Genomic DNA, 27,907 nt, shown 5'->3' with positions numbered 1-27,907 from the left:
TCGTAGTGTCAATAAATTCCTTTAGGGGTGTAACTCAGTTTGATTAGGCCTATATTTCTTGTCATTTTGTGCATGATTATTTCTGTTTTAGATGTAATAAATTCGTTTTGAAAGTGAGAATCGCTGGTATTTTAATGCCCTAGACCATCCAATTAACTTTCCTAACACATTTACCGTTTTTTTAATGTTGTGGTATAGTTTTTGTTTAAGACCCAAGTTTGACGTTTATCTAATTTTAACGCTATCAATAAAACGAGTAGGCCACAATCATGGCAGTAGCTCGAAATTAATGCGTTCAGCATATACATATTTTAATTTATTTAATTTATTAAACATGATAAACTAGCATATCTAACCTACGTTAGAACTTCCTTTCACTTTTGTTAATTCTGTGTCAGTTGCATAAACACTTCTCTGGACAAACATGTTAACAAATCCGTTATTAGAGAAATATAATATCAAGGACGCTACGCGTGAACGTTGACAAAGTAAGCATCACATCTAACGCGAGGCTTGTCTTGAATACATAAGCTCTCCCGTAAAAGAGGTACGAATCATGACAAGATGGAACAGCGAGAAGGTAAATGGATAGTGTTTTTGGTTCCTTGAAATCAAAAGGCACAGATTGAGTGAAACTGAAATGAAAGAAGATTTATTTGTGAAACAGAAAATATACATCTTGTGTGGACCGTGACGAAGTTAATTTTGAGTAGTAAACATTTTGTAATAATTTTACAACTTTATTTTCATTTGTGCTTTCAAATTTTTTATTCAAACGTAATTTTGAAGAAGCTGAAGAACGTGGAGTTAGTTCTTTCATCACTGTTCCTTTTTTAGAAGTTTTACAGGTGTGTTATAAACTTTTAGCGCTGAAGTAGCACGTACAGCTGTATATATGCGTTCAAACGGGGCGGCTTGATTTCCCCCATATTTGAATGGAGTGGCCGTCACTGCACCTTAAGGCAGACTGCAAAGAACGCCTGGCAAGTGATTATGGAAACCATACAGAAAACGGTAAAAATGTACATGTAAGTACCCAGAAACTCTGGACTCACATCTGAAATATCCCAGCTACTGTATTACAGGTGCTTTCATTTCTTCTAAAGTCTTACTGATGTTCATATTTATTGTAGTGTTAAGCACCTTGTTAATAACAAGATAACACTGACATGACCAAAGATATGTTGCCTTTGGAAGAGATGTCAGTTGAAATGTAATAGTTAAAAAATAAAACAATTTTAGTGGTCAAAAAAAAAAAAAAAACATTTCCGGTATTCACAATCCATTGTAGAAAAATTTGTGAATAAATATGAAGTAAAGAGTATTAAGTTCAGCTCTTTCAGGTGATGTATAAATTACAAGAGCAAAACACAGTCTTTAGTCGGAAGAATAACAGTTTGAATTACAGTCTGATTTCTTCCCATTCCATGTGCAATTTAACCACCTGTTAAAGGAATTAGCAGTGCCTCCATCTTTCTGATTTCTTTCCATTCCAGGTGCAATTTAACCAACTGTTACAAGCACTAGCAGTGCCTCCATCTTTTACAGTGTTTCGTGTAAACACTTTAGCTTCATGTTCAACTGAAGAGATCAAAGTCCAGTTGGAGGATGAAATTAATAAGGTGAGTATCCAGTCTGCACTTAAAGATTTATCTCAGTTCACTGCTGGTCAAAATAACCAGCGATTTTAAAAGGGGGATTCTTTTCCTGGAAAAGGTGAACCTTTTACCCAGAAACCTTCATGTACTTAGAAAAAAATTTATCCAGAGGGGGTGCTTTTCACAGCATAAAGGGGGGTTCTTGTTGAGGCTGGAGCCCCCAGGCTAAGGGCCTGTTCAGAGATCTACAAGATTGAGATTGAAGATTAAATATGTACTTCAGGGGTTTCCTGAGTATCTGAAGCACAGGGAGTCCAAAATGTGAATCTGTAATTTTGTTATGTTACAGCAATATGCCAGCAGAGGGCAGCACCGTGCAGTGGTGGAGTCACATGACACACTGCCAGATGTTCTCTATGTGAAGAACTCTGGGCCACATTTGAATCTAAAAAATGTAAGAAATTAGTTTTTGATTTTGTCCATTAACCATAATATCTCTTTTTGTTTCAACTCAGTTTTTGTGTATTAAAATTTGTACTTCTTTTTATTATACTCTTGATCATTAAATTAATTTTGCTAATATGTAATATATGTTATTTTATGTGTACCTGTAAATTGGCTGTATTAACAGCTTATTGAAATAATCATTGGTCTCTGGTCACTGGTCAGTCTCTGATTAACTCCTTCATTTCCCACCTAGAGTGATAAAGCTGTTATTGTGGACCTCCAGTGTGGTATGTCAGTGTTGAGGGGATCAGATGTGTTTGCTCAGGGAATTATGGGAGCACCTGCAGGTCAGTGAAACATTGTGTTAGGTGTGACAGTGCTGGGTGAGACATTGTGTTAGGTGTGACAGTGCTGGATGAGACATTGTGTTAGGTGTGACAGTGCTGGATGAGACATTGTGTTAGGTGTGACAGTACCAATTGAGACATTGTGTTAGGTGTGACAGTGCTGGATGAGACATTGTGTTAGGTGTGACAGTGCTGGATGAGACATTGTGTTAGGTGTGACAGTGCTGGGTGAGACATTGTGTTAGGTGTGACAGTGCTGGATGAGACATTGTGTTAGGTGTGACAGTGCTGGATGAGACATTGTGTTAGGTGTGACAGTGCTGGGTGAGACATTGTGTTAGGTGTGACAGTGCTGGATGAGACATTGTGTTAGGTGTGACAGTGCTGGGTGAGACATTGTGTTAGGTGTGACAGTGCTGGGTGAGACATTGTGTTAGGTGTGACAGTGCTGGATGAGACATTGTGTTAGGTGTGACAGTGCTGGGTGAGACATCATGACACATTATGCTTTTTCAGGATTCCAAGGGATTTTGTTTTGTTTGTACTGGAAACAATGTAGCACTGCTTCTTATGGTTTAAAATAATCGATATTATTGTACAATCCAACAATTTCAGTTGCCAGTAAACTATATTATTATTATTATTAAATGTTATGCTATTTTTTATTCTTACTACAGACTTAATAACAATCTTTCGTTTGGCATATATACCAGAGTATGCTGAGGCACAATTATTTTGTGACTTATTTTGTGGAACTAAGCAGATAAGATTTTTATATCTTTATTTTTGCCTGTTGCTGATGATTTTATGACAAATGTTTTTCAAGATATGCAGAGTGGAGACTTGGTGTCAGTGTATGCAGATATAGAGGGTGCCTGCAAGAAAGGACTGAAGGATGATTTTGAGGAACGAAAACTTTTTGTGGGCAACGGAATAGCTAGGATCAGTAGACATTCCTTGTTTAAGTCAGAAACACCAGCAAAGTAACTCTTTAACTAGATTCATATCTGTGTAAAATCCGTGTAAAATCTAGTAAAATATAATCACAGAGACTTTATTTAAATTGCTTGGATGGTGCTGTATGGTGCATTAACAGTCACTTCTCTTCAATTTAGTTTTGATTTTAAGAACATATTCTCAATGTCCCCACTGTAAAACACTTCAAATTATTATATGTCTCATTAAATTCAATTTAAATTTCAGAGGAGTTGGCATAGAAATGACAAGTCCTGTATATGTGGCGCCATCTTTATCTGATATTCTTCCAAGTGCAGTGTTTCCACAGAATCTTCCGTCTGTCATCTGCAGTCATGTGTTGGATCCTGAGCCAAACGACTGCGTGCTGGACATGTGTGCTGCTCCAGGGGGTAAAACCACACACATTGCCACTCTGATGAGAGACCAGGTGGGGTTTGGTGTGAGGATGTTATAGATAAATTGCTTATTAGAAATTTTAATAATTGATGATAATAATTTCTTCGAACAGGTTGCAATATTATAATACATGTAGTTTGTAATATTAAAGGGGTAAGACCTCTGATTTTGACTATTGTTTTAACAAATTTAACTTACTTTATCCTTGAAGTCCCACTCTAGGCCTGGCCTGGCAATTAACCAACTTATGCCTAAATGGTAAGAAATGAACTTATGAAAGTGAAATTTTGTGTTAGGACCTCTTCTAATGTAGCTGGACAGTTGTGCTGCTGAAGCCTTATGCTACATACAGTGCATTAGTGTGAAAGAGACTCATGGTCTGTTTTCCATCAAAATAATGATGTAGTTTGTTGCAGGGTCTGGTGATAGCTTTTGACAAGGGACAGGGCAGAGTAGAGAGAATACAGTCCAATGCTTCCAAGTGGAACCTGAAGTCTATCCAGGCATTTCCTTATGATGCTACCAAGAGCTGTGCAATAGATGCAGGTAAACTGTGTGTGTGTGTGTGCTATATATGTGTGTGTGTGGTGTGCGTTTAAGTGTGTTTGTGTGTATGTGTTTGAAAGGAATAATTTTGTTGTATATTTCTGTAAGAATAGCAATGTTAATTTCTACTTGCTAATTGAATCTTGACCTAACAGGTTGATTTCAGTGAATAGTCAATGGGAATTAGCTCCAATGATTATTTTGGTGTTTTAAAGCGTTTTCATTTTCTCTTCAATTATATGTTAATGATTATTTAATTTTCATATGTAGTACCAAATTAAACTAGTAGGTTTTTAAATAAGAAAAATTATGAAAAGGCTGGTTCATATTATTCTATCTTATACTTCTTACAAGACATGGTGTATTATTACAGATGGTGATCCTTTCCCTCCGTTTCCCCCTGAATATTTTGACCGTGTTCTCCTTGACGCACCTTGCAGTGGTTTGGGGCAGAAGCCGTCCGTGTTCAACAAAATGTCTGCCAGAGAACTCAGCTCATATCCTCCATTACAGAGGAAACTTCTGGCTCAGGTAATGATGGAGAAATAAGAGACCAGCACAGTGAATTTTCTTGATCTAGCTAATGTGCACTAACTCCACAGGGACTCTGACTGAATGCAATCAGGTTAACAGACTGTTACTCCTCCTAATTGTTTCCATTGTATTCATATAATCACCAGCTCCCCCCCCCCCCCCCAGTTCCCAGTCTAGGTCAGAACATAGTGTATAAGTGCTTTTTTTTTTTTTTTGTTTTCTCTATTTAAAAATGCTGAGGATTACAGAGTCATTAAGGTGTTCAAATCTTAGTTCTTGTACAGCATAAATTTGCCAATGTTTAGATGTCATCTTTTTAGCAATAATTGTTACAATTTCAATTCACAGTTGTTGTGAAAGATATCTTAATAACATGACAGATGGTACATTTACTGAGGAAGGAGAATTTGGGGTATAAAGAACCTCAACCATTTCTCTTCATTAATTATATTCTAAACTTGGATGTCTCTGGTTTCATTTAAAAATAATTAATATTTTACAGGCTGTGCGTTTATTAAAGGTTGGTGGAGTCCTGGTCTACAGCACTTGTACAGTGACGCATGGGGAGAATGAGCGACAGGTGGAATGGCTGCTGAGAGAGTATCCATGTGTGAAGTTAGCCAAACAGGTGCTCTGAATTAAAGAAAATGTTTTTTTGCACATAACAGGGGTTTTCAAAAGACTTTTTGGCCCAAAATAATTTGTGAAGAATGTTAAACAAATTGATGAGGAAAAAAACAGTTGAATCTAGCAGTTTCTGTGAAAAAGAGTAATTGAAAAATTGAATTTTATTTTTGAGAAAGCAAAATTATTTTTGGACCTAAAACAATTTAATATGCGATGTAATTCGAAGTATTTGGAATGTCAAATAGTTCATTGGTTTTGAAATAATTATTAAAATATTAATAACAGAGCAAAGTGAAGCTGGATAAGAAAGTTTGTCTAATATTTTCCATTTTTTTCAGTAAAATAAGATTGTGTTTAACGTATGTACATACTTTACCAATTTGAAAGTAATCATGAATGTGGTATTTCATTAGTGTAATAGAATACAAAATACAAATATTTTAAATTCTAGGATCCTCATCTTGGAGGAACAGGTGCTCACTTCCCAGACTCCCAGCTTTCAGAGGAGAACTTGAAACTGCTGCAGAGATTTGACCCTGGTGACCTTGACCCACTTTCAGCACGAACTGTGAACAATGACTGCATTGGCTTTTTTATTGCAAAATTTGTCAAAACAGAATCTGTGAGGTGATAATGATTTTGACTAGATAACATTTATTTAAAGACATGAGGCTGTCAGTTTTTTCAAACATTTGATGGGGCCATTACACACTGTCAGAAAATGTATTTTCATAATGAATATTACTGCATTTAGAAATATCAGAAGATAAATGTGGAGCACTTTATCATTCGACCGAATGATTCTGTATACAGTTCTTCACAGAGGAATGGTGTTAATCACAATGGAAAGATGATACCAAAATGGCAGCCTCTATCATCAAGTAATCTATTTAGTAATTCTGCCTGGTCTTTTATATATCTCTAATAAGAAAACTTGTCGTCTCACAACGTTTTGTGCTACTTGAAGGTGCTTAATACACATGATGAAAAAATATTTAAAGTTACTGTTCTGCTCCGGCCTCTCAACCTGGCAAGATATATGTATACTTACTTTACAAAAAGAAGTCGAATAAAAATAACACCATTTTAAAATGCTCATTATATCAACTTTTTTATCGCAAACGTCATAGTGGGACTCATTCAGTAAAGATACGATGTAATGTTTGGCCACCCTTTCCGCCATTAATGATTTACATTGCCGCCAGCACACTGTATTATATTCTAATTCTACCAAAAAATATTGTAAAATTGAAAAAGCCATCTGCAGTGTAAGCCAATACATACAACGCAATGTTACTAAGTTGAAGTATATACAGTAAAGTAAAACATGCTAATTTTCTAGTAAGTATCAATCAATCAAAGTGTTTTCCCTCATGAAATTAACTGTATATGTTTTTATGAACAACTGCAAGTCTATACATTTACATGTTGTGTTATACTGATAACTACGCCCTGTGGGCAACATACACAAACTATCCTTCCTAATTACTTGTTTCAATAAATACTAAAACATTTTAAAAATTAAATTGCACCATTCACAAAGACAGCTCTCATCGCAATAATCCCGCAGAATTACAATATGAGTTTAAATTAGTCGACTAATTGTACCTTGTCTGCATTTAAACATGTGATGTCTAATATTTTGCTTTTTTTTCAGATAAATCACAGAAAAAGTTACTTATATTTCCTAATAGTATATTATTTACACAAACAAATTGAAAGAGATGTAATTGTAATCCTGTCCTCATTCCGTCATCATAAGTCACATCACTGACGTATTTCTTTACAAAAATTTGCTGTCATATGTTACATCTGTTGCATTATTTTCAAGTAGTATAGTATAAAACATTGATATGTTATCTGTCAAAGTATAAATGTGCCCTGATGATTTTTCTCTTCAAAATGCTGCAGTATGGCAAAGCACTAACTTTTTCATATAATTACACACGGCAATATTAACACCATAGCTTGCCTTATAATTGTTGGAATTACATACAATAGTTTTTATTTGGTCAAAATACATTCAGAGGTCAAGGTGAAGTTCATAATTTAGAAAACAAAATAAACGTTTAAAAAACAACCACATATAAATTAAAGAATGAAATTTGACAGAAAATCACTTATATGACAAAAAAAAAACATTCATTTTGACGATGTATGTGCAGGAAAACATTTAATTTCCAATTAATGTGCACTGATTCTCTTTTAAAAATAGTCATGTGTGACTTGAAAAGAAATCGCACTGTACACAGAAAACAATGTTGAGATCAACAGGAATAAAAGAGCCATTCTCTTCACAATCTGAAAGTTGACTAATTAAATCTAATGTAAGTCAATTTTTATGTTAATTTACAACATAAATTTATGAAAGATGTAGAGATTTGTAACATCCAAAGTTTTAACAAATCAGCCCAGTATACATTTAAATTCAGACATGTCAACCTGCTAGTCATGTGCCCACTGAAATTATAACTTCATCATTAATTATAACTATTTAAGATGCTATTACTTTTTCAACTAGTATCACAACTTTAATGGGCAATTACTAAGCAAAAAGCTAGGATATTGTCCCATAACATTCCATTAAATTTTATAAACAGATAAGGCCTCGTCTCTTGCTGCTTCCAGAGTATCAAAAATCTTTGCCTACTTATTATTATCATTTTATGTATTATTAACATTGATTATGAGTCACTGTTCTTAGATACTTCAAAAACATTTGTAAATATAAATAGTTCCAAATCCTGCAATTCATCTCACAATGATACATGAAAAGTAAGCAGCAAATTTACAAGAGCATGTTTAGTCTGTGGCAAGTTTGAAAGAAAGTCTTCAGATCTCATTTGCACGGTAAAATTCCTCCAAATTTGCTGCAAACTTTTCATTTTGCTAAGGGTGATTTTTAAAATTGTCCTGAAGTATTCAAAATACTACAATATACATTAGTGGAAAACAAAGGGGAGGAAATGAAAAAGAAAAGAAGGGGAAAGAGGAAAATGGAACATTTGTGAATTAATTATATCATCTAATTAAGTTAATTCAGTAATTATGTGAAACTTGAGCACATCAGTTGTTGCCACTGCTGCACAGCTACAATGAAGTGCTTTATATTAGGTTCAATAACAGCATCACTGCACCTTGCCTTTAAGTTATATAGACAAGAACTGTAAATACTACATAAATATATTACCAACACTGTAACTGCATGTAACAATAATAATACTAACTAGAACTGCTAGTGATCCAGTACAAGGATCAAGACCTGAGAAGCAAAGTGCATTACATTACACAGACACTGCTTCATTATGGCTAACACAAAAACTGTCACAACGCCCAAATTTATCTTTGTGGAATTAAAAAATTGCACAAACGTAAAACATTTTTATATGTCCAAATGCACCAGTTGTCGACATTATAGAGAAGAACTGTCACAGTTGCCGCTTTTACATCAAAAGTAAAAAATGCTGTTTTGACAATACTGGGCAGGATTCTTGCATCCTTCACATAAATGAACAACCATGGTCGAGAACAGATGAACTACTACACTATGTCAGTTCTATCAGTTATATGTCCTGCCACGGAGATAGCAAGTGTTGGGAATCTGATGGCGATTCATAAAGCGGCATTCAACACTTAATTTTCTGGATTTCAAACAAGTACAATCACACCATTTGTGACATACCTTTACAGTTTTTATAAACATCTTACAAACTTTTCTAGATGCACTGCCTAAAATTCATCATCTGAACTGGTTTCAGTTCAGTGGTTTTCCTTTTCTGTGGCCTTTTTGGCCAAGAGAGAGAGAGAAAGAGAGATGTAGAGAGAGACATTATGATGTGAATTTTCACCAAAATGTTTCTGCTCATTTAGGTACAGACAGCTACGTCTAACACCACCAGTATGGCAAAATGATTCTGTTATCTTTTCTATAATTTTTTACTTCTTTTGTTTCTTTTTTGTAAGTTTATATCCTGAACAAAACAATATCAAAGCAAACTGACAGACTTCAGGTATCTTGTTCTTATACTGATGACAGCCTGTATTTGTATAGTCCAGGCCAAAGCTTCTGCACTACAATCTCTCAAAGTAAGAACAGTAAAGAATATATCTTTTTCTGACTTCGTTTCTGGTGGCAGTTTTCTGTGACCTTGACACAAACATCCTACAGTATTTTTTCCCATCCCAAAACAAGAATTTCTTGAAAATTTCTCACTTAAGCTGCTTCTTGTTTAGTCTCTGGCTGTGGCTTTCTATACCGTAGGGTCTGAGATGGTAGATATAAAACTCCAAGCCCCACATCAAACTGGGAGGAATATAGTGGAATGTTACTGCATGGTCACTTACATTACCTATTCCCTGAAAAGATAACAAAAAAATCTTTAATTTTTAAACAATAAAATCAATTGATTTGATTAAGATTTTCCAAACATATTTACTCTTCATTAATCACATTACAGATGATTATTTAGCATTTGCTTCTAAAACATTTAGCACACAAGATGTAGGGACTTTTCCAGAGAAAAAAAAACAACAACTCATCTCTGCCATCACCAAAATAGTGCTGTCCTACTGATGGAATTTTCCCTACACATACTGTAACTCTTTTAAAAGCTAATTCTGTTCACACTTTTCCTTTGTAGGCAGGCTGGCAATAACTGTACATAAACTGTGTATACTGTCACCTCCAAAACCTGATAATGAAAACCCCACCACAAAGACAGTGCCTCAAGATGAATTCTATAACATATCTCAATATTGATATTATAGCTGCTGGCTGCAGGTGCTTTAATTTGGTTGTGTACAAGATTTAATGAAAAAGTGTTTTCTCCTTGCAGTAGGTATGTCAAAGAACGGCAACAAAGCAGGAGGCAGACTATAGCAAGAACTGTTTAATTTTAAGCAATTTGTTACTCTACCCATTTTAGATTCCAATCTTAGGCTTAGAGCATTTGATGCTGGTGTACTGTCATCTTATTGTTAAATATATGACAAACAAAATATGGTATCTATCCGTTTGGGCTCTGAGCTTTTGTTTTATGGTAGAAACTTAATAATGCCCATGTCATGAACACCATATATTTACCAGTACACATCCTGAGATATATATATATATATCTAAAATTATCTACTAAACTCCACCACTCTATCTCAAACTTGAATTGCTCAGTACCAAAATGTTTCTGAGAACTGTCCACCTTAATTAATATGATATTCATTAATAATAACAGGATATTTCATAACAGCTTCAGTGTGCTGGGATTACAAAAGTTCTCATTTCCCTCGTGTTCAATGATGAGGTAGTAGTAAATAATTTATTGGAACAAAGAGCTTCACAAAGACGTTTTCATGCACAATATAAATATTAATGTTAAGGTGGTGTGCGTCATGATCAATGTGATGTTACTTACACAGCTGTCTTCATGGAATAATTTTTAAAATTAATTTTCTATCTTTCATATTTTTATCTATGTTAATGCCTGCAGCTGATGAACCTGTTCAATCTCTGTTGTAGAGCTGTGTTCATGTCAGCAAATTAAAAAAAAAAAAAATTATCTTACCGAAAGGTAAAGCCAAACTGAATAAGGTCAAAACAATTTCTTCATGAGATAAATCTACAATTAACTCAAATATTTCAGTCGAGAATAGCCATGGGGGGAGGCGGGACGGGTGGGGTGGGGTGGAGAAACAAACGTGTATTTCTCTTGAACTATTCGCAGGTGACTGTTGGTGCCAGCCCTGTGTATACATTAATCAATTTTCCTGCTTCGCACATGCCATGTTTCTTCCCTGAGCTAACTTAATCAATCCTCATTTATCTCTCTTCAGGGACATCAACTTGGTGAACAGCAGGTGATTTTCATCTAGACGTTTTGATTTTTTAATTATTATGTTTCAGTCAGAAAATAAAGATTTAAAGCTAACAAATTTGAAGCACAAAAGTATGTGTAAAATTACAAACAGAAAGACAGACAGATTATTCTTAGCTGTCAATGAAAAAAAATAAATGTTTAACACTTTCATCATCTTGTTTGAAGAAAATCATCAACACCTGTTGCTATGCTGGTAGGATTATTCTGACTGTCATTTAGAAATAGAATGGTTGCTATGCGAGGGTGAGCTGGCTCAGGGACCATTTCCAGACACTATCGACCTAACAGTGGATCGATCTATATATCCAAGGAGATTCTTGCTAAATTGTTATCAACTTTAGCGGCTTAAATGTCTGTCACGCCTACTGAAGTTGTTAGCTGTTAATTATCTATCATTTAGCAGCTTTAGTAGGCATGCCAGACATCTAAGTTGCTTAAGCTGAAAGCAATTTAATGAGAAACCCCTTGGAGATGGATCGATACTGTTAGATTGATCTAGGTTTGGGAGCCCAGTCTAATTGTTATAAAAATCACTCCAGTCAACTTACATGTTTGGCACCATATTTATCATATTTATAATACCAGTCAGGGTATCCACCTAATAAATGAGTCTCAGGGTTAAAACAATGGAACCGACTTCTACCCATGGCATCTCTGGAATCCCCAGTTTTTACACCTAATTTTTCAAAACATTGGCCAATCTCGGCATCCTCAGCACCGCCATCTTGTCTGCACATGTCGGGTCTCCCTATTCCGTTCAGGGCGAGTCGTTTTAATGCTTCTTTACTGATCACATACCCAGCTCCACCACTGAAGTAGCCTTGCTTCACTATCGTCTGAAAATGGTGGCCAAAATAGATAGGATCACTGGAGTTATACTCCGACAACATGTAGCGTAAATTTTCTACAATGACGTAAGTATCGTCATCCGCCTTCATGAACCAATCAGCATCATTGAAATGATGATCGTAGGCGTATTTAAAGGCACGCATGGTTTTCCCCGTCAGATGCTCTCTGCCTTCTGGGATATCTAATCCAATGGCAGGGAAATCTTTATCGTCCTTGGAGCTCATAAACAGGAGAACATTGCACCGTTTTCCCCATGTGTTCTTGACGTTGCTGGCCTTAAGCTCCAGGTTCTGGGGAGCTGTCATTACCCAACAAAGAACGCGTACTTTCTTTTTCAGTTCTTCGGCGACGGAATCATCATCTGAAAAAAAACACCAAATTATATAATTATACTGTTAAAAAGATTCTCCATAGTAAAAATAAACAAATTCATACCTTTATGTCCAAAAACAACAGAAAATATTAAGAAATACTGTACAAAAACCATGATGAGAAAAGGATAAATTACTGGACAAGTGCAAAGTGTCTCATGAAAATAAGTTTTATACAATTTTTGGTATTTTTCTCCTCACATGAGCACTTGTGTGTGCTGTACATATATCTTACTAGCATATTTTAGGTCATAAAAGGTGTTGTTTCTTGTGTTCTCCAATTTCTCTGACTGCTTTAATTTGTCTGAAGCTCACACCTCTAATTACTGCACAACAAGCCATATTGCAGCTTCCCAGTTTATATGTGAATACAATGACCAGCATTTCATCTCCATTTTTAATGTGACACTTAATGCTCAACGTCAACAAGCACCTTGAATGTACATAATATGTACAGGTGCTTCTTAACTGTCAGAGTTAATACAATGGAGATCCATTCATGTGGTGATATGGATACAGATTCACAGGTAACCACTGCACATATAACTTGCAACTGACAGATTTCATTATAGAATAAGAAATAAAACATGTCATATCTATTAAATTTTAGATGATCTGCATCTTATTAATGATAAAAATCCACATATATCACTTTCTGCTCTACGTCTGTTTGATAAAAAACACACAAACACATGTGCGCACAGTCACACACATGCGCGCATGCATGCTTACCATGGTGAAAATGCTGATCACGAAACTCCACTTTATTAGCCTGCTGATGTCCCTGTGCCAAGTCCAGTTGGTCGTGCGATAAGGCTGGCTCAACGGCCTTGAAGACAAGATGGCCGTGCTCATCGTACTCCTCGTCACTTTTCACGGCCGCATCTTTTCCTGACGCCCTTTGTAAAACTTCTCTTGAATGGAAATTGTTGGTCAGCTGCATCTTGGCAGTGTGTGTAAGGCCGGAATACTGCGTGAACATGAAAGACACTAGCAATCCACAAGTCAAACCAATCGCAAAATAAAAAGCTGTATGGGAATTCATTTTGGTATATCTGTTTGGAAAGTTTCACAAGTTGGGATAAACTGTTGCATGAATGACTGCTACCGCTGCAGATAAACCTTCGTCTTTGTACACATTTACAAAAGTAACTGAGTAGTAAGTTTCTGGTTTAATCAAAGTCCACAGCTACAGGTTAAGAACTGCCACTTCTAGCACTGTCAATATGTGTATTATATTTTAAAGTAAAATCTTTTTCTAGAAACAGATCCTCTTGTAGCAACTTTCTTGCAGAATTGTTTATCAATTCGCCTGATGCTGCCAATTAAGTCCTTTTCTCCACTCCTGTTAATAACATTTGCTAGACACTGTCAGCTGCATCGCAATCCTCCTGCAATATTTTCTACGTGTCACCTCCTACATAATCTGAAGCAGAACAAAAGAAATTCAGTGAGCTGCTTTGTTATTCAAATGTGACATAGACAACTGATGTCAGCGCAGACAATATCTTTTCCAGTGTTCAACAATGTTAATTCTGCCCACTCATGGCATTCATACTTCAGAATCTTCAAAATTTCTAATTTTCGCACATCGCTTTTTCTGAACATTTGATTGTTTCAAGGATGCCAAAATATCACAGCCTTACAAAATCTGACTCGATTAGAATTTTGTAACATCTTACAGTTAGAACACAGGAAAAATTTAATATCAATTGGAATATCATTTAATTGTGGCAAATATTCTGTGAGCAATCATCACACATTTGATTCATAATATTAATGTTTGTGCCACAGTGTAGACATCAAACCTATTAATTATATGTCTAGACAGAACAGCTGAGGTCTACCTTGAAAATGGAAACAAAGATGAATTTATAAATCTTATTAGGCTGAAAAAAAGACAACAGCATTATATTGTTGCCAGAAGTCCACAAGCTGAAAGCTGGCTTTCACTTCCAAACCCCAGATCTGCCTGATATACCTTTACACGTTTTACCAGATGACTGAGATTTAGCTCATAATATCATGTCATTGAAATGTGTTGACAATAAAGGGTTCTCTCAGCTACCAGCGAGTTCTCTAATGAACCCCATTAGTCCACGTAATTTCAGTCTGAGGTCTTCACTGAATATGTTCTGTATGTAGTATATATTCACGGCAGCATGCTTGACTGAAACATAAATTATCTTTCAAATGACACAGAGTCATGTAGCGTGGTAATATAGAGCTATAATCAGGTATACCTATCATTCAGTACATGTATATTAGATGAACCTATAGTGTTACGTTGTACAGTGTACAGACATGTTGAAAACTTATCAGAATGGTCAGACATTTGGACCGGCAGTAATGAAAAATTTACCGGACCGAATGGATGTTTGTCAGACCAAAAATCACCCTATTCGTTTGAGACAGAAAGTACCAGTAACATTTGGGTAGCTTACTTTGTTTGTGTATGTGATATAGGTTTGAAATGGAAAGGAAAACGCTTTGGGTGTTATATATAATTTTATTAGTGGAGTATGTTGAATGATGGCTGTGAATTCAAAATTGTGGCTCTTAAACTCTAAGTCCAATTTTTTACCGGTCCAGACAAATTTTGCCGGTCATGACCGATGGGACTGACAGTTTCAGCATGTCTGCTACAGTAGTAAAGCTGTCTTCGGTAGTCAGTTCCAGCCTCAAGTACTATAGAAACTCCCAATAACACACAGGGTTCAGAAAAAAATGACAGAGAAGAATTTGACAAGGACATTTTTAAAGAAAATCAGTTTGAAAGAGGTTATAAAAATTGCATGACGTGCCACTAGTAAGATGATTTATATCCACAAATTTTAAAGAATTTTCCCTTAAAAATTTTAACAATGTTTCCTGTAATTACAGTACAGCGCCTGTCAGATCCCATTCCCAGAGATTAGATCGATCCAACTAGATCGACCTAACTCTCTGGGGGTTCACGCTAAATAGCTGTCAGCCAAGCGGGCACAAAAGTTAATTACCCCCTTGCAGCTTGTAGTAGGCGGGACGGACATTTAAGCCGGATCATCTGACAGTAATCTAGTGAGACTCCCCACGGGGATAGATCAATCTAAAATCTATGGGAATGCACTCTAAGGGTGAATTGCCAATGTCACTGTTGTTCTTCATAGATTGATACAAACCTGCAGGGACTGTAGCAGAATGCAATCAGATAAACAGATTCACACCCCTCCTCAATTGTTTCCAATATTCTCCTATGTAATCATCAGCTTTTCTGCATTATATACCCAATGCCAGGAAGAGGTGCATCATCTGTTAATCTGATTGCATTCAGCAGGAGTCCCTGCAGAGTTGGATCGATCTACATAGAATGATAGTTTCAGTGGAAATGAGCCCATATACTTTTAATCTAAGCACCCCATGCAGGGGAACATGCATGTACTCATCACTCCATGTTAACCTGACTCATATCAGCTGTTTAGTCATGATGATCATTGGATTTCAAGAACTTTTCATTTGAGATAGATTTTTTGTTTGAAGATGTGATCAAAAATATAAATAATTTTATGACCAATAATTTTATGACCCAAGCCTCCCACAAAAAAGGAATAAAAAGAAATAAAAAGAAATTTACAGAAATTCTACATAGTTTAAGAACTTTTCAATCATTACTTAAGATTTGATATATCAGATTAAACAACCAAAGATTAGAACAACAGATTAGGTGTTAGATGTACCCTTATAATCACCAATAGACACAATTTTACCTTAGGTAGAAAAACTGCTTTTAAACAAGGTAGATATAATGATAGTGAAAAAAGTCGATTTTTGAGGCACTTCTTAGTCATTAAAATGTCGTTAAAGTCATATCAAGCCTGATTTGCCTTAAGGTATATAAAAATTTAATTAACCTCCTTGCTCATAAAGTATTTTTGCCACAGCCAAAGAAGTTTTATCTTGATTGTTTGAATAAACATATATATAGGCTTATATATTGTTAAAATTGACTAATGACGTTGGCTCAGTAGATGGCGGCAAAGTTTTTTCGCCTACCTGATTACAGCTGTTGACTGCAACAGCATAAGCGTGCAGGTCGCGTACACTGACACCAAGCCAAATTTCCCTGCAGCGTTAACAGTACATATTATACTACAACAGACATTGTCTTTAGCGTTGATCATAACATTAAGGACAGGTGTCCCGGCTCTTCATAAAACAGAGCTCCAAAAAATGACCAGTTAAAGCAATCAAATTTGCCCTACAGAGAACAGGTTCAAATTTTCTTCCAGAGAACAGCATGTGGAAGTTTACTGAACAAATTTGTAAGCTAATCTTTTCCATGTAGAGAGATATTTCTATTAAAAGACATTTTTATGGACATACATTTGACATATTACTGTCATATATAGTGGCTACACTTAATTTTTGATGTGTTTTTTGGTCACTGTGTCATTCTGCAAAGCTCTTGTCATTAAGTAATAAACATTTGGATTCCATGTAGATATACTAATTTTTTATTACATCCCTGCAGTAATAATCCAATTACAGACACAATAACAGCTTCTGCTGTAACCTTTACACTTGTGTTAATACCATAAAATGATTTCCTTAAATAACAATAAACATAATACACATTTAATAGCAACTGCATGGTGCTATATTTTGTGTACTAGTACTGGTAAATATGTACATATTGACAATTTTATACAAAATGATATAATACACCATAATACACAACATTTACTTTAATTATTTTGAATTAAGATAACACTTGAAAGGTATAACCTGCAGCATGTTTACAAAGGTTTCCATGATAAACAATTTTTTTCTCTTTCGTAATAAATAAATAATAAAAGTTTGGATACCTATAAGGCTGTACGCGTTACTAGGCAACACGTCCCACATTTCTCCCATACACAACACACACAGCAGACAGTGACTTTTCATCACTTTAAATTCCTGTTCACTCCTAATGGCCATTTATTTTACCCGCCGGCCGCTAAATCATTCAAAATTACAGCCAACGAGCTGACATGTGCATGGGTTTAGTCAAAGATAACTGTCATGCCTCGTAGAGCTATTATCTTAGCTTGTCATAACTTGGGTCTTACCTAAACAGCCGCTTTAATTTACAATCTTGGACATAGGTCCTTGTAGTCTGGGTATAAACACACACACTGCCTATCAGACCAAATCACAAACCAGAAATAGAAATGTTTACACGTAAAACTTAGTTCTAATGCGCAAAACTTAGATCTAATGCGCACTGTCTGCAGAAATGCTCACATCAGTGGCTGCTTTCAGAAAAGAATTTTAGGATGAAAGCTGAACTTAAAAGTTTAATTGACAGAATTACAATGTAATGTATGTAATGGTTTAAGTCCTCTTTGACACAATAAATAAAACAGTAGAACTTCTATACTAAAATGAAATATTGTACTTTTTTTACCAATTGAAACCATTTTGAAAAACAGAAATAGGTGAAAGAAAAATATGAAACCAATAGGAAAGAAAGAAATAACTAGAAAGAAAAAAATACCTATACTAGTATCTTATGCCATTTGATAGAAAGAAAAAGCTGCAGTACAGCTGTTTTAAAACCGCAGTTATTTAAATTATTTAGTAGACTATATGTACTGCAGATCGTCTTAGCCTGAATCAAAGTTTTGACACAGATTCATCAGAAGTTCTGTATTAAAACTACCACCAAGACAAGCTTAGATCAGAAACAGAAAGCTATCAAATTTTGTTGTATATTCAGTTCAGTTGTGACATGTTAACACAGTGCTACGATTGTATATGGTTATCACCAGGTTACCACACAGGTGCTCTACAGGGAGCATTCAGACAAACCACTCATATACTAGCTGGATTGATCCAACTCTGCATTAGTGCAGTAGTTCAATCACTGTAATCGGGGTACATGTCTGAGATGCCTCCTTGAGTTGCTAGGGGGTAATTAACTAACTATAACTACGTAGCTACTCGAGGAGGCATATGTGATACAATAAAACTGTTTACACTGAATGCACTTCGTCTCTACCAGCTGAATGATGATGGCATAACTTCTCTCTCTAGAATTGAGACAGAAATTTGAACAGATAATGAATAGCCAGTGAGAGGAATATCACAATATCTAGTGAAGAGTTCTTTGTGTGTATATGCTACTAGTAGAAGTGTTAAGCCCTCACTATCAAACTACTGACCGCAAGACTAACTGCTATCTTTGCTTGAAACAATGACTCATGGCCGCCCCACATGCTTGTTGCGTAATCCTCTTGGGAATCTATTCAGTGTCTATTAGGGGATTAGACAGCTTTGAAGTAATCGGCATATTTGATCTACTGAATACGGTCTCAAATATCAGCTTTCCTAAATTTTCTCCTGTAAACTTGATCACAGACACACTAAATGAGACTGTCATAGGAGGACGTTACTCAGTATGGAGGAACTTAAAATTACTCTCTCTATTCAAAGTAATGTCCTATAAAACATGGACCATATAAGTGTAATGGAATATAAATCTATTTGATAGGCAGACACCTGACACTGATAGTGGTGACCTGATTTAATTAGATAAAAGAGAGTGTAAAAACTTAAACAAGGCACCAAAGCTGTCAAATATATACAGAAAAAAACCAAAAATAATAATGATAAATAGGTTGGTCTGTCAATTTTGAATACAATAATACATTATATATATATATATATATATATATATATATTGCACAAATTCATGAAGATATAATTATCAGATCAAATTGGATTGAGCTGTTTGTCAATCTTTAACATATCATTCTAGAAAGTCAATAATAAGTAACACGATTTTCCTTTCATAGCTTATTTTTTTGTGGTGGCAGTTCATGGCAATATGACAGCCATGATGACAACGACTACAACAACAGGTGACGGCTATCTGTACAAACACACCTGTTCGTGTCTGTACATAAAAACCTATACCCCAGGTGCAGGTGAGTATTTTTTTTTTTTTCTTTTTTTTTTGCACATAAACTCAACCTGTTTTTCAAATTTTGGAGTCCTATTTTTTTTTTTAACATCAGGAAATCTTACTAGTAATTGTCATAGGAAGCAAAATGAATCAGTCCTGTTTTGCTATCATGAGTAACATAACCACACACACTTTCCAGCTTTATCTGGCAGTCCTGCTTGACAAATATCACCCGTTCTTTCTTTTAGCATAAATTAAACACACTGACTGTTTTTTTATACCCAACTTGTCAACTCACTGCCTACCTTGGTGTAGACATGATCATTTATTAATTCATTTATCAGCAGTTTGTAGATAACTTAATGAAAAGAAATCATTAAGCACAGGCTCTCTCACACCCACAAAAGAAAATTTAAAAAAAATCATTGAAATCAAGTCGTAACTCTTTATCTTGGGTTGAAGTTTTAAAGACCAACATTCTGCTTAAGTTCTTTAGGGAAAGGCCGGGGTATCATAATCTGGGTTAATTACTTCTAGTTGGGGTTTGAGCAAACAGAATGAGTTTACAGATTTATGCTTCATGGTCTTCACAACCTCTTAACTTATCTTGATATATCAGGTTATTAGAACAGCAGGTCTGTGAATGCCCAGAAAGACGCCTGTGTTTCTGTGCATTCCACAATGACTCACTTGATGTATCATCTTGGGTAAGACTGGTCCTTACTTCACACCATTTAACTGGTATTTGTAATATTATTCATCCATTTTCCCCCAAGGCAAATATGCTGATGAATTTTAAAATACATGAGGTAATGGAAGGAATACATGTGCCACTGAATTGGCCTCAGCTAAATGGGAAGAAAAATGGTATAAGAAGTGTTTCATGCAAAATGTTGACATTACTGCTTATTCCTGCAGATTTAGGATAAAGAACACCAAACACTCAAAGCTAAACTCTTCATCAACTTGAGATTTATAGTGGTTTGTGTTTCATATAGCGGAATTAGAGATAATACAAAGCTTATCCAAATACTGAACTAACTTTGACTTCCAGTTAGTTCACTTCAGCTGATAGTGCCTGAAGTAGTGAAAGTCACACTACAACCAGGAACCTGAGTCTTACATATTAAGAAACTAAGACCCCATTCCCATAGATTTTAGATTGATCTATCCCTGTGGGGAGTCTCATTACATTACTGTCAGCTTAGCAGGCTTAAGCGTCTGTCCCGCCTACTAAAAGCTTAAGAGGGTAATTAACTATGGTGCGCGCTCCGCTGACTGCAATTTAGTGTGAACCCCCAGGGAGTTAGGTCGATCTAAATCTAAATCTCTGGATCGATCTAAATCTCTGGGAATGCACCCTAAGACAGGCCAACATGGTCAATAACAGGAGCTGACCCAGAGATATTTTCTGACAGTATTCCAAAGTATCTTTGTTGATCCATCCTCTATTTTGATGATCTTCCAACAGAAAAAAAAAATAAATATCAGTCAATATAAACTTAAAAACCGAACGTCTTCCGGAAGCTGACCCAGAAGATGGTCTCAATCCATCCCTTCAATAAGATTACAGTATCAGGACCATGAGAGACCAAAGTCACATGATGAAAGTCTCAATATTTGAAAAATGATGACAGTGCATAAAATAATATTACATAATGTTTGAAAACATAAATAACATACAACTGCTTATGTGGAAATACAGAAAATGTGCAGAACTTCAGGCGGTTAAATATCACAAATGCAAGTGTTTGAGAAAAAAGTTATTAAGGAAAATAAACAAAACTAGAAAAGCACTCCGAGAGTGCAGACCTCTGCCCAGGCAGCAATTGTTGATTATATATATATATATATATATATATATATATATATATATATATAAATTACCTGCATAATTTACCTCCATAATTATCACTGCTTCCTTATTATTAATCTAGCAGAGAGCTTAACCTTTGGGAGTTTACAGGGAGATATCAACAAGTGTGATTTATGTAATCTCAAATCACAAGTGTGCTTTATGTAGCCTATCAATTAGGCAAATTACTTTATAACTGAAATTAGCGAAGTGATACCCAAGGGAAATTTATAGACTGACCCTCTCAAAGGTCTTTCAGGCCCATAAGTCACAACTTAAGAAGAGCACAAAACAATAATGCACAAAATAGGAGACTACCACTTCTGATGCAATAATACATTATGTTTAACTGCACAGTCAACATCAAATTGTAATTTTGCACAACAGGTAACACCGACGAAAGTAAAAGCATAAGGCTTCAGGCCCATCAGAGTTCAAGTTTATACTTAGAAAGTGCCAGAATGAGAAAAATGAAATTTCACACAAAATTGCATTAAATTCAATAATAAATGATAACCCAATTGACCTGGCTTTCTAATTTGAACTGCATGCCAATCCTAAAAATCATACTCTTAAGTTAAATATAATAATAAATAATAATAAGTTAAATATAATAATAAATAACACAGTTTTCTTTTCATAATGTTTGCAGTAGCAGTGCAAAAAGATTATTGTCAATTTTGATGTAACATTACATAATAAATTATAGAATAATTATCACCAATTTTTGATTATTGACTATAAATAGCATGAACATGTAGAAAATTTGATTACCATCCGGCTTCATGTCCATGGGAGCTCCGAGTCCCACAATGAATATGCCAAAAAGATAATGAATATTTCACTAAAATGTATAACTTCCAGAAAAAGAAGCCCATTAGACTGCTTTTCCAACTTGGGCTGCATTTTAGTCCTGTGTATCTTTTTTTGAAAGTTTGACAATCATAAGTAACACGGTTTTCCCATCATGGTCATCATGGCAGATGTGGATGATTGAATCTGACAAACTGCAATGATATGAGTTTATTTCCGTTTTGGACACTTGATTACACAATACATGATAACAAGTTTACCATCATTTTTACATAATCAACTAATAATGTTGTAAAGATGCAGGAAATATCAAACAAACACGTTTACGTATCTTATTAGTTCAATAATGAGACTGTTAACATGCCTAAGAATTGAATCTGAGGAAATTTGAAAAAACAGTACAACTTCTAAAATAATGGCCCGATAACGCTGATTTTCGAACTCAACCTGCATTTTTGTAAGATTGACCACTCCTGTGAGTATAATGACAATTGGCTAAGCTGTTTTTCTTATATTGTGTTATTAATGTTGCATATATGTTGAAAAAAGTGAAAAAACAGCATAAAAAAATTAAAAGAAAATGTAAAATAAAACATAACAAAAAATACCAATAAAGCTGCTATTCAAACTTTTAATCTAGCTGTACAATTACTAACATGATATGAATAACCCTATTGAGTTTGAGAATAATAAGGCACTGTTATTCATCTTTAGCATTAATGTAAGCGTTACACAAAATTTTTTTTGTAAACTTATTTTCCATATTAAATAACATTTACCTGCATAATAATCATCGATTCCTAATTATGTGACACAGTTAAGAAAGCTAAACCGATGGGACTTTACAATGAAATCTCAATGTGTGTTTATGTAATCTCATTTAATACCCACTTGAAAATTAATTAAGCAAATTATTTTATAACCCTGAAATAACTTGAAAATCAATTAAGCAAATTATTTTATAACCCTGAATTAACTGCCTACTATCCATATACATTTATTGCACCAAATAGCACTGTACTGCATTGCTTTCAAAACAGAAAACAATTACGATGGTTTTCCAACACAAGCTGCACTTCAGTCTTTTCAGTAAGGTTGATTATCATAAGTAACATGGTTTTCCCTTAATCGCTATCCTGGCAGCAGTATCCAAAATAGGGTTTTCTTTAACTTTCATGCAATATAACATAATACTTAACAGCATAATGACCATCAATTTTTTTATAAAAAAATAAAAGTATCATGGATATTCAGAAAATGTGATATGGAAAGGTCTCCAAGGACATGGAAGTTAGGGTCACACTTTCAAAATGCCAAAATGTTAACAAGAGATAACTGTACTGAAATGATTTTCTTTCCATTTTCAACACCTTTTTTACATAAAACCATCATCAATTAACTGTCATTTTTAAATGATCAACTAGGAAAATTGCTGACATAGGAAAAATATCAATAGAACAATTTATAATGTCCAATTAGCTCCATTTGGAGATTCTGAACATAGTGAATGATTGAATCTGACGAACTGCAATGATGAGTTCCTTTCCATTTTTGATACTTTATTACACAATGCAGGATAATAAGTTTACCGTCATTTTTATATAATCAACTAACAATATTGTTAAGAAGCAGAAAATGTTAAAACAACACTTTAACATATCCAATTAGTACTGTTATGAGACTGTTAACATGCTTAAGAATTAAATCTGAAGAAAAACCACTTATATACAAAAAGGCTAATAACTTCATCAAAACTTAACTGATCAAGCTTATTTTCAAACTTGATCTGTATACTGGTCAGATTGATCACTCCTGTGAGTTGCAAGACAAAAGGCTGATTGGTTTTCCTTAAAATACGTTATCAGTGTTGCATGTATGCTGAATAAAGGGGAAAAAACAGCATTACTTTTGTAAAAATAGTCCAATCATGCCAATTTTCAAACTTGACCTGCGTATTATATATATTCACCAGTTCTGTAAATTTCAATCCAAGGAAAGGAAATACATTTTTACACTTATCATGTTATCAGTGTTATAAAAGTGCTGAAAAAATTGAAAAAAAAAAAAAAAAAAAAAAAAAACAGGATAACTTCCATAAAAATTGCCCGATCTTGCTGATTTTCAAACTTGACCTGCGTATTATGAATATTCATTAGTTCTGTAAGTTTCAAGCCAAATGAAAAAACTGTTTTCCACTTATTGTGTTATCAGTGCTGCATATATGCTGAAAAAAGTGAAAAAACAGCATAAATTCCCTAACAATAATCGAATCATGCTCATTTTCAAACTTGACTTGCGTATTATGAATATTTATCAGTTCTGCAAGTTTCAAGCCAAAAGGTAAATTGGTTTTCCACTTATGGTGTTATCGGTGCTGCATATATGCTGAAAAAAGTGAAAAAACAGCATAAATGCCCTAAAAGTGACCCGATCATGCTGATTTTCGAACTTGACCTGCGTATTATGAATATTCATCAGTTTTGTAAGTTTCAAGCCAAAAGGTAGAATGGTTTTCCACTTATCGTGTTATCGGGGTTGCATATATGCTGAAAAAAGTGAAAAAACAGCATAAATACCCTAAAAATGACCCGATCATGCTGATTTTCGAACTTGACCTGCGTATTATGAATATTCATCAGTTCAGTAACTTTCAAGCCAAAAGGTAAAATGGTTTTTCACTTATCGTGTTATCGGTGCTGCATATATGCTGAAAAAAGTGAAAAAACAGCATAAATGCCCTAAAAGTGACCCGATCATGCTGATTTTCGAACTTGACCTGCGTATTATGAATATTCATCAGTTTTGTAAGTTTCAAGTCAAAAGGTAAAATGGTTTTCCACTTATCGTGTTATCAGTGCTGTATATATGCTGAAAAAAGTGAAAAAACAGCATAAATTCCCTAAAAGTGACCCGATCATGCTGTTTTTCGAACTTGACCTGCATATTATGAATATTCATCAGTTTTGTAAGTTTCAAGTCAAAAGGTACAATGGTTTTCCACTTATCGTGTTATCGGTGCTGCATATATGTTGAAAAAAGTGAAAAAACAGCATAAATTCCCTAAGAGTGACCCGATCATGCTGATTTTCGAACTTGACCTGCGTATTATGAATATTCATCAGTTCTGCAAGTTTCAAATCAAAAGGCAAAATGGTTTTCCACTTATCGTGTTATCGGTAAAAGTGCACGGCGACGGCGACGGCGACGGCGACAGCGACGGCGACGACGGCGACGACAGACGCAGATGATGGCTATATGTACAGACACATCTGTGTCTGTACATAATAAAAATGAAAACAACAGGATATTTGCTCGAAGACACAGGTATATGCAGGTCAGATAAAACAGACATGTAAGACAGTTGACAGGCAGACAGGTAAGACAATAAACAGACAGTTAAGACAATAAACAGACAGGTAAGACAATAGGTAGGTAAAACAATAGGTAGGTAAGACAATAAGCAGGTAAGACAATAGACAGACAGGTAAACAATAGGTAGGTAAGACAATAGACAGGTAAGACAATAGACAGGTAAGAGGAAAGAAATTGATAAAAGCAAAAAGAGACAGGTAAAACAACGGACAAGTGAGACAAGAGACAGGTAACAACTTCTGGCCAGTCTGCAAGCTAATCTAGTGTGTCTGCCTCTCTATATTATCCTCTCTACATTATCTGACATCTGACCTTAAAACAGTTCAGCTCTATTGATAACCACGTCTCACATGCATGGGGACCATTAACAATGTAGTTTAAATTTTTGTCTGCATATATACAGCTCTTAGATAAATGTTCTTTTTTCATCAAAGATAATACCATTCCCTATGTTAGGAGATCAGATTCACGATAACCTATATATATGTTGACCTCCTCATACCTGACAAAAAATTTGCACATGAAACTTATCTATGTTATATATAAATATTACACCAAACTCAAGTACATGTTTATTAAATATATCAGTTACAGTATAGTGATCACATCTTCAACATTTCAGCTCCTTCGCCTCACTTATGTTCTACCGTTTGTACTAATGAATTAAATATACTACTAGTACATGCATGTACATCATTATAGACCTGGCACTTGCCTCAGTTTTTGTCCTTCCACTTTTGTCCATACTAGTATGCTTAATGGCAGCCTTTACAGCAGCTATAAGGTCTAGAAACGTTTGGTGTTTAATCAAACTTTTGGCACTATGAAAAGCCACATCCTCACAATACTCGTGTGTTCTCTGTCGCACCTTGTAGTATATAAAACCAATTTAAAGTACGTACCTATAGCATGTAAGGTTGATTTATATAACTGAGACCAACCTATAACTCTGTCATATCTGACCAACCAAATCATCAACCTGAAGGCCAGTAAATTGCATTATATTAAATGAAAAAAAAAATGTAAATTAACAATAAATATTTCCACAAGTCCACTTGGACTTGTAAGTTTGCAAAAAAATCATTTTAATTTGCAGATGAACTTGTTATCAACCTTGTTACCTGTCAATTGCCCCCCCCCCCCCCAAGTCAAATCACAGTCTGGTTAATCAGACCAACAATAACCCAAGACCCCTTATATAATCATTTAAAAAAATTAAACAGGAGACCTAGCTATCACTGTCTAAAACATGTTCACTGTGACAGAGATTATCCAATTATAATATTTCCTAGTACTGTAACATCAGTTTTAATCTTTTATTGAGAGAGAGTTGCCTAGCTGTCATGTTAAGCTACATGACTTCTGCATGTGGTAATCTGTCAAAAATATGGATAAAATGGATCAATCATAAATCCCAAATCTCTGTTTTATTAGCAAGTAAACAACTCAGCTTTATAATTAAATAGTTTAATACAAAACTTGAAATCCCACAACGATGCAACACCATGAGGGTGTATTTAAAACATTTCAGAACACACGATCCGTAGAAAATGAAGAAATGCATTTTATGTTTGTATTCATGTACATGATCAAAATCTATTATCACTTTAATTTCCCACTATAGGACAAGCTACAATTGCCACCTTTCACAGGAATATGTTGTTTGTTATATGGTCAAGTTAACTATATTTATATGTACAGCTTGTATACACTAATAACTTTAAACAATACAAATGAAATATGTCTTCTTATCTTTCAGTACCCTTTGCATGTATTTTGATTCAGGCTCAAGTCTAGAAAGTGAACCCTACAATACAGGCTATAGATCACAAACTAAGTCCATCTACTTGGATACTTGTAGTACTGTACATAGATCAAGTGAAATGTCCATATAAAATACAAGTAAATTTGGAAACCACAGACAACATGCCAAAGCCCACAAAATAATCACCATCAGCTACTACTGTATTGTATACAGCACATGTGTAAGAGACGCAGGTTGATCGGACATCATGTAGTACAATACAGCCAAGAATACGATCTATGATCAATGGAGACGACACGGAAGTCATATCGTGTTTACTTGTTGATCTGAACTTGAAAAGGGTCGTCACAAATCTCTCCTTTGATCAAACACCTAATTAAATACCTACCTGGCTGATTTTAGGCTAATTCTGGTCATGTCCATCCCCCTGACACGTCAACAGCGCTTAATCGTGCTGCACACCTGAACCTACAGCTGATAAGTCACACATAACAGAGGAGATAATGTTCATTTACCAGCCTCACATTGTGACTGACCTAGTTTCTGGATTGTGTTAGATGTGCTAGTCACGTGGTACCTGGCTGCGACGAGAAACGCAATTCACATTTACT

The 27,907-nt window shown here is 35.0% G+C and overlaps 2 protein-coding genes across 4 annotated transcripts; one reads left to right on the top strand and one right to left on the bottom strand.

The window, feature by feature from the left end:
- The first annotated feature begins 501 nt into the window (after positions 1-501).
- Positions 502-6,571, top strand: LOC106170142 (tRNA (cytosine(72)-C(5))-methyltransferase NSUN6). Of its 2 annotated transcripts, none has more exons than XM_087013032.1 (11): positions 502-580; positions 868-1,028; positions 1,497-1,622; positions 1,948-2,052; positions 2,299-2,392; positions 3,219-3,375; positions 3,596-3,797; positions 4,183-4,312; positions 4,686-4,843; positions 5,349-5,474; positions 5,925-6,571. In XM_087013032.1, the coding sequence occupies exons 2-11, from the start codon at positions 936-938 to the stop codon at positions 6,102-6,104; spliced, it is 1,371 nt and encodes a 456-aa protein (XP_086869158.1). In that variant the 5' UTR covers positions 502-580; positions 868-935; the 3' UTR covers positions 6,105-6,571. The 2 variants fall into 2 exon arrangements, with proteins under 2 accessions (XP_086869158.1, XP_086869157.1); XM_087013031.1 differs by having other exon boundaries at positions 558-580; positions 838-1,028.
- Positions 6,569-27,861, bottom strand: LOC106180109 (glycoprotein-N-acetylgalactosamine 3-beta-galactosyltransferase 1-like). Of its 2 annotated transcripts, none has more exons than XM_013563999.2 (4): positions 27,685-27,861; positions 13,296-13,989; positions 11,892-12,553; positions 6,569-9,829 (listed from the first exon to the last, which is right to left on the bottom strand). In XM_013563999.2, the coding sequence occupies exons 2-4, from the start codon at positions 13,606-13,608 to the stop codon at positions 9,683-9,685; spliced, it is 1,122 nt and encodes a 373-aa protein (XP_013419453.1). In that variant the 5' UTR covers positions 13,609-13,989; positions 27,685-27,861; the 3' UTR covers positions 6,569-9,682. The 2 variants fall into 2 exon arrangements, with proteins under 2 accessions (XP_013419453.1, XP_086869159.1); XM_087013033.1 differs by lacking the exon at positions 27,685-27,861 and adding an exon at positions 14,632-14,654.
- Positions 27,862-27,907: the final 46 nt, after the last annotated feature.

This window comes from Lingula anatina, chromosome 5, assembly GCF_051362555.1.
Source record: "Lingula anatina isolate TDL-2025a chromosome 5, LinAna3.0, whole genome shotgun sequence".
In the NCBI taxonomy this organism is placed as follows: domain Eukaryota; kingdom Metazoa; phylum Brachiopoda; class Lingulata; order Lingulida; family Lingulidae; genus Lingula; species Lingula anatina.
This window is presented reverse-complemented; position numbering and strand designations above follow the sequence as displayed.

Bases quoted from the DNA above. Each gene is read 5' to 3' on its own strand.
- LOC106170142 (XM_087013032.1), top strand. From the start codon at position 936: ATGGAGTGGCCGTCACTGCACCTTAAGGCAGACTGCAAAGAACGCCTG. The intron at 1,029-1,496 runs GTAAGTACCCAG...TTTCCATTCCAG, and splicing joins AAAACGGTAAAAATGTACAT to GTGCAATTTAACCAACTGTT. The intron at 2,053-2,298 runs GTAAGAAATTAG...TTTCCCACCTAG, and splicing joins CACATTTGAATCTAAAAAAT to AGTGATAAAGCTGTTATTGT.
- LOC106180109 (XM_013563999.2), bottom strand. From the start codon at position 13,608: ATGAATTCCCATACAGCTTTTTATTTTGCGATTGGTTTGACTTGTGGA. The intron at 12,554-13,295 runs GTAAGCATGCAT...GTTTTTTTTCAG, and splicing joins TGATCAGCATTTTCACCATG to ATGATGATTCCGTCGCCGAA. The intron at 9,830-11,891 runs GTAAGTTGACTG...TTATCTTTTCAG, and splicing joins ATAAATATGGTGCCAAACAT to GGAATAGGTAATGTAAGTGA.